At 38.4% G+C, this 9,996-nt stretch overlaps 1 protein-coding gene across 1 annotated transcript; it reads left to right on the forward strand.

Annotated features, from left to right (window-relative positions):
- The first annotated feature begins 414 nt into the window (after window positions 1–414).
- Window positions 415–8,570, forward strand: LOC126696205 (PRA1 family protein F3-like). The gene is made up of 3 exons (XM_050392980.1): window positions 415–690; window positions 5,363–5,442; window positions 8,447–8,570. The coding sequence occupies exons 1-3, from the start codon at window positions 415–417 to the stop codon at window positions 8,568–8,570; spliced, it is 480 nt and encodes a 159-aa protein (XP_050248937.1).
- The last annotated feature ends 1,426 nt before the right edge of the window (window positions 8,571–9,996 follow it).

A 9,996-nucleotide genomic window follows, 5' to 3' on the forward strand; every position in this document is an offset into this window, starting at 1 on the left:
ATTTCATTTTCTTAGCATCCAAACAAGCAAAAACATATACAAAATCATGATCAAACTCAGATACTCTAACACAATCAATTAACAAAACCCAAAGCACTTATTCAAAAAATAAATAAATAAATAAATCAAACAAAACCCAAAACACAGTCAGATCAAAAAGAAAATACCAAAACTCGAAGCCAATCAAGGGGTTTCGGCCATGGATCTCAATAAAAAATACAAAATACACAATACCAACCATGGGGTTTCGGCCATGGATCTCAATAAAAAATACAAAATACACAATACCAACCATGGGGTTTCGGCCATGGATCTCAATCTCTCTTTGTTGCTCTATGCTTCTTTTCTTTTCAATTTGAGGATTGGAATTTTAGAATCTTTCTTTGAATTCACAAAAAGGGTTTGGTTTCAACAATGTCTTGTTCACAGTCATCGCCAGGCTACTACAACACACTTCCCTCCACATCCACAACCACCACCGCCGCGCACTCCGTCTTCGCCATGCGCTGTCCATGGCGCGAGCTTGCCCAACCATTCTCCTCCTTCACGCGCCCTTACACACTCGGTGAAGCCACCGCCCACGTCAAGTGCAACCTCGATCACTTCTGCATGAACTACGCGTTCATCGCACTCCTCATCCTCTTCCTTAGCCTCCATTGGCACCCAATCTCCATGATCGTCTTCCTCGCTGTAAGGTTGAATTTAATCAACCATTTTATTGGCTTTATTCCGTGCTAAATTTGCTTGTATTTCAACATTTAGTAACCCTGTATTTAGGTGGGTTTGTTGTAAGGGTAGTGAGTGAGATATAGTGTTGATTGCTCAAGAGTGTGCAAGAAAATAGAGACTCGCGGCTTGTTCTCGCTGGTGGCTAGCGGCTTCAAGCCGCCAAACGCAGCACACGTGCCAAGTGTGCCAAAAGGTGAATAGTGATGCTAGCTGGAGCACTACAGGACAAAATAGGACAACTGGGCATATGGTTATCTCGCGACTGGATCTTGCGACTTAGTCAAGTCGCGAGGCCAAGCCGCGAGCCACCCCTGTTTTGTAAATCCTAATGTTTCACATTACTTTCTCACTCCAGTATAAATACCCCTTATACCCACAAATGAAAGAGAGCTTCCAGAGAGAATTTTGAGAGAGAAACCCTAAAGAAAAACAAGATTGATTCACCAACAATCTATATATTAGAGTCTCTTCAAATTCCTCAACTCTCTTCCTCTCCATTGTCAAATCCTTGAGAGGCATTTTACCAAAACCTTGTTCTCACCATATTCATCACTGTGAGAGGGCTGTTTGGTTTGCTGGGAAGCAATTAGGAAGGAACCAATCTACATTGGTTGATGCTACGGTCTAGTAGCGGAATCCGGGAAACTAGAAAAGAAAAAGGTTCGGCGCAACCTCGTTGGAGCAAGAAGCTTGGAGGGCTTAGGTGCACTGGGTAGATTAGGCTTGGAGGGTCTATTGCTGTCCATATATCCCAACTACATTTTCTAGTGGATTGTTTACCGCTTGGAGGGTGGCGGAGAGGTTTTATGCCGAGGGCTTCGGTTTCCTCTTCGATAACACATCGCGTATTGTCTTTGTGTTTGCATCTTCCTTCCCTTTTATCTTTGCCTTTTATTATATGTTGTGGGTTGTGATTTTAATTTGGCTTAGATAGTTTATCTAATTCTATATTATAGCTTATGTTCATTTTCCGCACACTAGTTGTTTGACATAAAGTTTGAATTGGTTAATTTGTAAGTTGGGGGTCTAAATGTTCAAGGGTGTTTATACACATATTTGAACTTTCAATTGGTATTAGAGCGGGTACACCTTTAGTGGTTTGATTACCATTGTGTGATCCTTGACTCCCTTTTGAGATGGATCGGTCTCAATCCCTAAATGCACCTCCATATTTTGATGGTAGTAATTATGCTTTTTGGAAGGTTCGCATGAGAGCTTTTCTGTGTTCTATTGATGAATCTGTTTGGGATGATGTTGAGATAGGTTGGACCAGGCCTGAGGAAGTCAAATCCACATGGGATAAGGCGGCACTTGCTGCATCTAATGCTAACAGTAAAGCACTCAATGCTATTTTCTGTGGTGTGTCTCCAGATGAATTTCACAGGATCTTTCACATTACTGTTGCCAAAGAAGCGTGGGAGATATTGGAGACCACGTACGAAGAAGGTAAAAGACACCAAGCTGCAGATGCTAACCACTCGGTTTGAGGAGTTAAAAATGAGTGAGGATGAGTCCTTTGACTCTTTCTATAGCAAGCTAAATGAGGTGATTGTAAGCAAGTTCAATTTGGAAGAGAAAACAGAGGACTCTAAAATTGTAGGGAAGATCCTTTGATCTTTGCCGGAAAGTTTTCGTTCTAAAGTGACAGCGATTAAAGAAAGCAAGGACCTTGACGACATCAAAGTCCAAGAGCTGGTTGGTTCTCTTCAGACTTATGAGATGTCGCCGCCCATGAGCTGGTTGGTTCTCTTAAGACCATTAATGAGAAGGTGGAAGATCATGACTCATCGGGAGAAGATGTGGTTGGCAAAGATGTTGCATACCTTGTTAAAAATTTCAGAAAATTCTTGAAATTCAAAAATAATGGCAAATTTGGTGATAAAGGAAAATTCCAAAGTTCAGGAAGGGAGAAAAGGGAATTCAAAAAGAAAGATGGAAAAGACTCCCAACCTACACAAGGTGTCACTTGTTTCGAATGTAACGGGCATGGACACTTCAAGAAAGAATGTCCGAATTATTTGAAATTGAAAGGCAAAGTGTATGCCACGACATTGAGTGACTCAGATTCATCCGACTCAGAATACGAAGAAAGCTATGATGGAGAGGGGAACTACTCAGCTTTTATGACTATTGCTCATGTTGAGTCTTCAGACGAGTTGAATCTGCTTGTACGAGACCTTGGAGAACATAGTAATGAAGAATCACTGGGAATTGTTGAAGAATCAGATGCTGAAGAAGATGAAAGCACAACCAACCTTCAAGAGAATTATAATTCACTACTGGAGAAGTCGGGTGAGTACACAAGGGTGGCCAAGGCTGCTGTGAGAAAAATGAAGAAGGCTGAGGAGGACTATAAAAGTCTCCTAATCCGATATAGGGAGGCCAAATGTGAGATAGAAACACTGAATGGTGAGCTGTCAGAAGCTTACACTAAAGTGAGATTTCTTGAGCAAGAGGTTGTGCAAGCAAATGCTAAAATTGAGAGGGTCACCACCAAGAAGCTAGATGATGTTATTTCATCGCAAAAGTGCTTTTCAGACAAATCCGGGTTGGGATATACTGGAGGAAGTAGCTCATCTGGAAATGTCACTAAAGAAGTGAAGTTTATAAAGGCCAAAGAATCAGCTGATGTTGGTCCTACTGCTGAGAAGCCCAAGATTGAGGAGAAGAGAAATGTAGGGAACGAACGGTTTTTGAATTCCCGTAATCAATCTGTGGGCAGGTTTGAATCTCGAGCCAAGTCTCGTCCACGACCACAAAGAGGTCTTAGATCAACTTATGTGTGTCATCATTGCGGACTTCAAGGGCATACTCGACCAAATTGCCAAAAGCTGAGAGCAAAGAATAGTGCAACTCCTCAAAGGTCATGAGGACCTTAAAATCTATGTGATTGTTGTAAATAGATCTTCAAACTTGTCATGAATGATTAGTGAATGGTTATGATGATCTTGAGACATGCATAGACTTGTGTCTATATATCTTCCCACTCTTTATTTTTTGCTAAAAAGAGCTCACCAAATGTAAATCTCCAAATGAAAAGAAATATTAAGCTGTAAAAACCTGTCGCACATTCTAGTATTCGACTAAGAAAAAGGGTAAGCGACCTAAAATTAAAGTGAATGTTTATTCAAAAGGCCAAAGGCTAGTTCATTAAAGTGAAATATCAAAGATCACTCTCACATTGAGAGGTGATTGTCTCAAAAAGGATCAAAAAAATCAAATGTTATGATTGAAGGTGGAGTCAAATGTAAAGCTCCAAGATATGTTATCAAGTTTTGTGGGAGGTCATATATACATATTTCTATAATTGAGATAGATCACATGATCTAGTGCTAATTGTGTATGCCTTGGTTGAATTGATCATTGAAGTTTCACATTAGACTAAGGACCATCTCATTATTGATATCCACACACAACACACAAGTTTATGTTTGATAAATGCCATAATCATTTGTGTGATTGTACTTGAAATGTGTTTTCACATGCTCAATCTTTGTTAATTCATGCAAAAAAATATTTTTGAGTGTTTTAGATGTTTTTGGAAAGTATTTTGTTCTCAAAATTTGAAAATTTCAAAAATTCAGTTTTGCCCTGTTTTGGCGACTCAGTCGCAGGTTAGTCAAGTCGCGAGCCTCAGTCCCGTGCTCGCGGGTCATTTTTGGTGACTTGTTAGCGAGTGGAAGGTCCAGTTGCGAAGGTTACTCAGAGATTTTCACGGCTCAGCTCGTGACTCTCTCGCGGGTAGACCTTCCAGTCGCGAAAAACACTTAGAAAATTTTTTCAAATTTTTGTCTTTGAGTGTTTTGGAGGCTTGAACTGGCGACTTGGTGGCGACTCACTTCAGTCGCGAAAAACGCGTGTTTGGCAAAAATAGGGGAAGTTTTTAAATCTTTTTAGGTTTTCCCTCAAACTTTAGTGACTATTCATCTTCTTCCTCAACTATCTCCTTCCCAAACACTCCGTGCAACCATTTTCAAACTCCATTGTTGCTTAATTTCTGCTCAAAATCTTCAAGTAATAGGTATGGGTTTTCATTCTTAAACTCCTTTTTACTTGATTTTGTGTTTTTCCCTCTTGATTATTCGCATTTGTTTGTGTTTTTGAGATGGGTTTGTGTTTCGGCTGTTACTCTTTGTCCTTGCTTAGCCTGTGAAAACTATTGATTTAGTTTGAGCTTAATTTAGTTGTTGGTTTTGTTCTTCATCATGTGCTTAACTAGGGTTTGTTTATTGGTTACTCATCTTGTCTGACCTTATGTTGTTATGTTGTTTCATAATGTTCCTATTTTGAATGTGTTGTTTACTGTGCTGAATGTGCTTGTTCCTCTATTGTGTGAATTTGTCTTTTGTTCTCTAAGTCATGTCATTCTCATCATAATGTATGTCTCATTAACATATATCTGTCTTTAGGATGTTTTCTATCTCTGCTGCTTTAATGCTACCCTACATTTTACCTATTGATCTTATGTGTCCTCTTTTAGGCTTGTTCATCCGTGTGGTTGATTTAAGCAGCATAATGTTTAAGTGTTCAAGTTCATCTGTGTGGCTGCAATTTCTATGTTAATTACATGGTACTGATTAGTTCTACACATGTATTGTTCTATGTTGTTGTGGCCTTTTCTGATTGCTCACAGATGACACCTTCATCCCCAAAGAAGAAAACACCTGCAAAGAAGGCAGATAAGAGAATGAAAATGGACCCTAATTTGTTCAGGTCTGTTTCTCACTTTGAGAGATACAAGGACTTCTTCTTGAAAGCAGGAATTATTCAAGAAAGATTTGTAGATTTAGAGGATTTAAGGAACACTTTTATCCCCAGCTGTTTTGAAGGGAGAGGATGGGAAAAGCTTCTGAGTGATCTCCCTGTACTGTGTAAACCCCTAATTAGGGAGTTTTATTCAAATGCTGTGATAAGGGAGGATGATCTAAGCTGCTGGGTTAGAGGTAAAGAGTTCACTTTGGATGCACATGACATTGATGATGTGCTAGGTCTTGAAGGATCAGAAGATCAGGAGTTTGTCAATTACAAAGATAGGATTGTGTCTATTGAAACTGTTCAACAGAGGATAGGTGGACAGAGAGAAGGGAAATGTCTGAATACCACAGCTTTTCCAGTAGACATGAGGTGTCACAATAATCATGATGTTTAACCTATGTCCCATAAGGAAGTTGACTACAATCAATTGTGCAAGAGCAATTTTTCTGATGGATCTCAAAGAAAAGACATTCATTGACATCAGTTCCCACATATATGACACTATTGTGGATGAGACTAGAACCACTTCTAGGCCAAAACTGATCTTTCCTAGTCTACTCATGAGGATTTTTAAAAAGAAGGGTGTTCCAATCCCTAGAGACATCAGTTCCATGTCCACACCTTCTGCAATTAACAAACTAACCTTCAAAAGGATAAGTGTTCGGCTTCCAGGTGAAGAAGATGAAGGTGATGAAGGAGAGGCTGTCCCTATGGAGACTGAGGCAGAGGCAGCAGGGCATGCATCAACCTCAACACCCAAGAGGAGTGGCAAAAGGACTAGAGCATCAACTTCTTTAAATACACCTCCAGATGCTTTTCAAGTCATTCTGGAACGACTTGATGGAATCAGAGGGGTCCAGACTGAGCACTCTGAGAGGATGAGAGCCATGCAGGACCAAATTGATATTTTGTCTGCAAAACTTGACAACTTCACCACCCAGTATGGACACTGACCCTTTGGCCATTCCAATCAAAAAGGGGGAGATATTATTTCTGTTGTTAATGAGAAGCAGAAAAGCAGCTCTTAAGGGGGAGCAATATGTTGAGGGGGAGTTGTCAAAAGAGGGGGAGTTGTCAAAATTAGACATTATCCTTATATGTGTTATGTTTTGGGTATTTAGTGTTTATATGGGTTTGATACATTGTGGTTTTGGTGTATTCTTGTTTCTAACTCATAACTTATAATCTTGGTTTAATCTTTTATATACATTGCTGATGTTATTCAGGATATATTGTGTTTTGTACCCATGTGTTTATGTATGCTTTTAGGGTTAATGTTTTTATGCATAATTTGTAGCTTTATGGTTTGTACCTTGCTTTTTGTAGCCTTTTATGCTATGTTTAAATCAATACTTCTATCTAAATGTCTTGCATTTTGTATTAAGTACTGTCACTCTTGTGCCCTTGTAGGATTGTTCCTAGATGCATATACTTGGTGTATTATGCATTGGTTGAGTGTTGGGCATACAAGTAACTTGCATTGTTCTTGTTTTCTTGTATGATCAAGTGTTCATTCCAAGTGTGAATGAGCACTGTGAACTCTACCTTGTGGTGTTCACTTGGTTGATCAAGCCATGATTTGAATCTTCACTTCATCTTTGCTTGATCACCTTAAGCTTGTTTCATATGTATTTCATGCTTTTCTACATACAATGATCATGGTGTATTGTTGTGTTTCAGGAGTTTCATGATCTTATGATTTAAGTGCTTCACAGCTTCTAGAGTTAGGTATGAGTGAGTTTTGTTCAACTGTTCCCAACTCACATGTTAAGTCTAGAGTCTGTTTTAGGGTTTTGTCACAAAATAGCCAAAGGGGGAGATTGTAAGGTTGAATTTAATCAACCATTTTATTGGCTTTATTCCGTGCCAAATTTGCTTGTATTTCAGCATTTAGTAACCCTGTATTTAGGTGGGTTTGTAGTAAGGGTAATGAGTGAGATAGAGTGTTGATTACTCAAGAGTGTGCAAGAAAACAGAGACTCGCGGCTTGTTCTCGCGGGTGGCTCGCGGCTTCAAGCCGCCAAACGCAACACACGTGCCAGAAGGTGAACAGTCATGCTAGCTGGAGCACAACAGGACAACTGGGCATACGGTTATCTCGCGACTGGATCTCGCAACTCAGTCAAGTCGCGAGGCCAAGCCGCGAGCCACCACTGTTTTGTAAATCCTGACGTTTCACATTACTCTCTCACTCCAGTATAAATACCCCTTATACCCACAAATGAAAGAGAGCTTCCAGAGAGAATTTTGAGAGAGAAACCCTAAAGAAAAACAAGATTGATTCACCAACAATCTATACATTAGAGTATCTTCAAATTCCTCAACTTTCTTCCTCTCCATTGTCAAATCCTTGAGAGGCATTTTACCAAAACCTTGTTCTCACCATATTCATCACTGTGAGAGGGCTGTTTGGTTTGCTGGGAAGCAGTTAGGAAGGAACCAATCTACATTGGTTGATGCTACGGTCTAGTAGCGGAATCCGGGAAGCTAGAAAAGAAAAAGATTCGGCGCAACCTCGTTGGAGCAAGAAGCTTAGAGGGCTTAGGTGCACTGGGTAAATTAGGCTTGGAGGGTCTATTGCTGTCCATATATCCCAACTACATTTTCTAGTGGATTGTTTACCGCTTGGAGGGTGGCGGAGAGGTTTTACGCCGAGGGCTTCGGTTTCCTCTTCGATAACACATCGCGTATTGTCTTTGTGTTTGCATCTTCCTTCCCTTTTATCTTTGCCTTTTATTATATGCTGTGGGTTGTGATTTTAATTTGGCTTAGATAGTTTATCCAATTCTATATTATAGCTTATGTTCATTTTCCGCACACTAGTTGTTTGACATAAAGCTTGAATTGGTTAATTTATAAATTGGGGGTCTAAACGTTCAAGGGTGTTTATACACATATTTGAACTTTCACTCGCCATCTTCGTTGCCTGGTCTTTCCTCTACTTCCTCCACGATCGTCCACTCCTCCTCTTCCACATCACTGTCGACGACCGCATCATCTTGGCCTTGCTCTCCATCATCACCATTGTCGCTCTAGTCCTCACCGATGTTTGGCTCAATGTCCTCATTTTGCTAACTCTAGGTTGATAATAATATGTGGGACTACTTAACTCTGAATTAGTGTTTAAATCTAGGTTGGTTTTTTTTTTTTTTTTCTTCTTTTGAGAAACATCTGGTTTTGTATTTTTGTTGTTCTTATTCAAGATACGCTTAGATTTTGATTCTGTGATTTTTGGTTTTTAATTATGTTTTTAGTTTTTTTTGTTTAGTTAAAATTGATAAATTAGTTTTTTTAAATTTAGATGCTGATGTGGCATTTTTTAATGCCAAATAACATTTTTTTATTATTATTTTAATGGCCACATCTGCTTTTAGTGTGCCAACAGTGCACTCTGTTTGTCACGCGCGCTTTTTCTGTCTTTGATGTAACGGTAGGGATCAAAACAATAAGCGTTTTTCAGGATAGGGACTAAAAGTGGTCAAAATAAAATCTAGGGACCAAAGTGGAAATCGCTTGAAAATGTAATGACGAAAATGTGATTTCCACCATATATATATATATATATATATATATTATCTGAGATAGAATTCTACTCTAACATAATCTAAGTGTATGCATGTGAAAATTCCTCTGGGAAACTGGAACTTTAGCCCTTGCCCCCCTTCCTCCATATCTCACAAGCACTTATAGTCGTGGAATGACCATCATTCCCATACGCACAATTGTAATATCAAACATAATTAATGTTTGAAAAAATTGTGCCTCTACAATCTTTCATAAAAACTTTTTTTTTTTTATCTGAAATTGATTTTGAATTAATGTAGGATCATATATAGAATTATTTTCTACTCTTGATCACAAGAGAATAGAAGATTTTTCTTTTTGTTATTTTTATTTTTTTATATTCTGAAAAAAAAAAAAAAAAAAAAAAAAAAAAAAAAAAAAAGGTCATGATTGGTATGGAAAAAGGAAAGGAAAATTTTCAACTTGTTAAAACTTTTTGTTTAGTCTCCATTTTCCAGGTTCTGGAAAATTTAGACTTGATCAATTCCTTTAAACTTGTAAAAAACTTTTTCTTTAGTCTCCACTTTCCAAGTTTTGGAAAATTTAGACTATATATTCAGCATCATAAAAATTCCACTGAATAGTTCTAGTGAAATAAAATAATTCTACAATTTGATTATCCTTGTGATGTCGCGGAAGCCTAAAGAAAACATACATGATGTTCTCTTAATGGAACAGAAACTAAACTGTTAGTTTCTAGTAGTAAATCTCAAATGTACAAGGGGTTTCCCTGAATTCACAAGGAGATAAAAACTGGAATCCACTAGAAGAAAATTTGACAAAACGACTGTGTTTATTGATAATAGTTTGATTTGCTTCTAACGGCTACAAAACATATAAATACTGAGAAAAATGTCTAAAACCCTAATTAGAACTAATTACAAAATTAGGTGACAAAATACCGAAATTTACCAAAAATGGCAAAATTGAGTTAGATGCAGAAACATA

The sequence above is a fragment of the Quercus robur genome, chromosome 8 (genome assembly GCF_932294415.1).
Source record: "Quercus robur chromosome 8, dhQueRobu3.1, whole genome shotgun sequence".
Lineage (NCBI taxonomy): Eukaryota > Viridiplantae > Streptophyta > Magnoliopsida > Fagales > Fagaceae > Quercus > Quercus robur.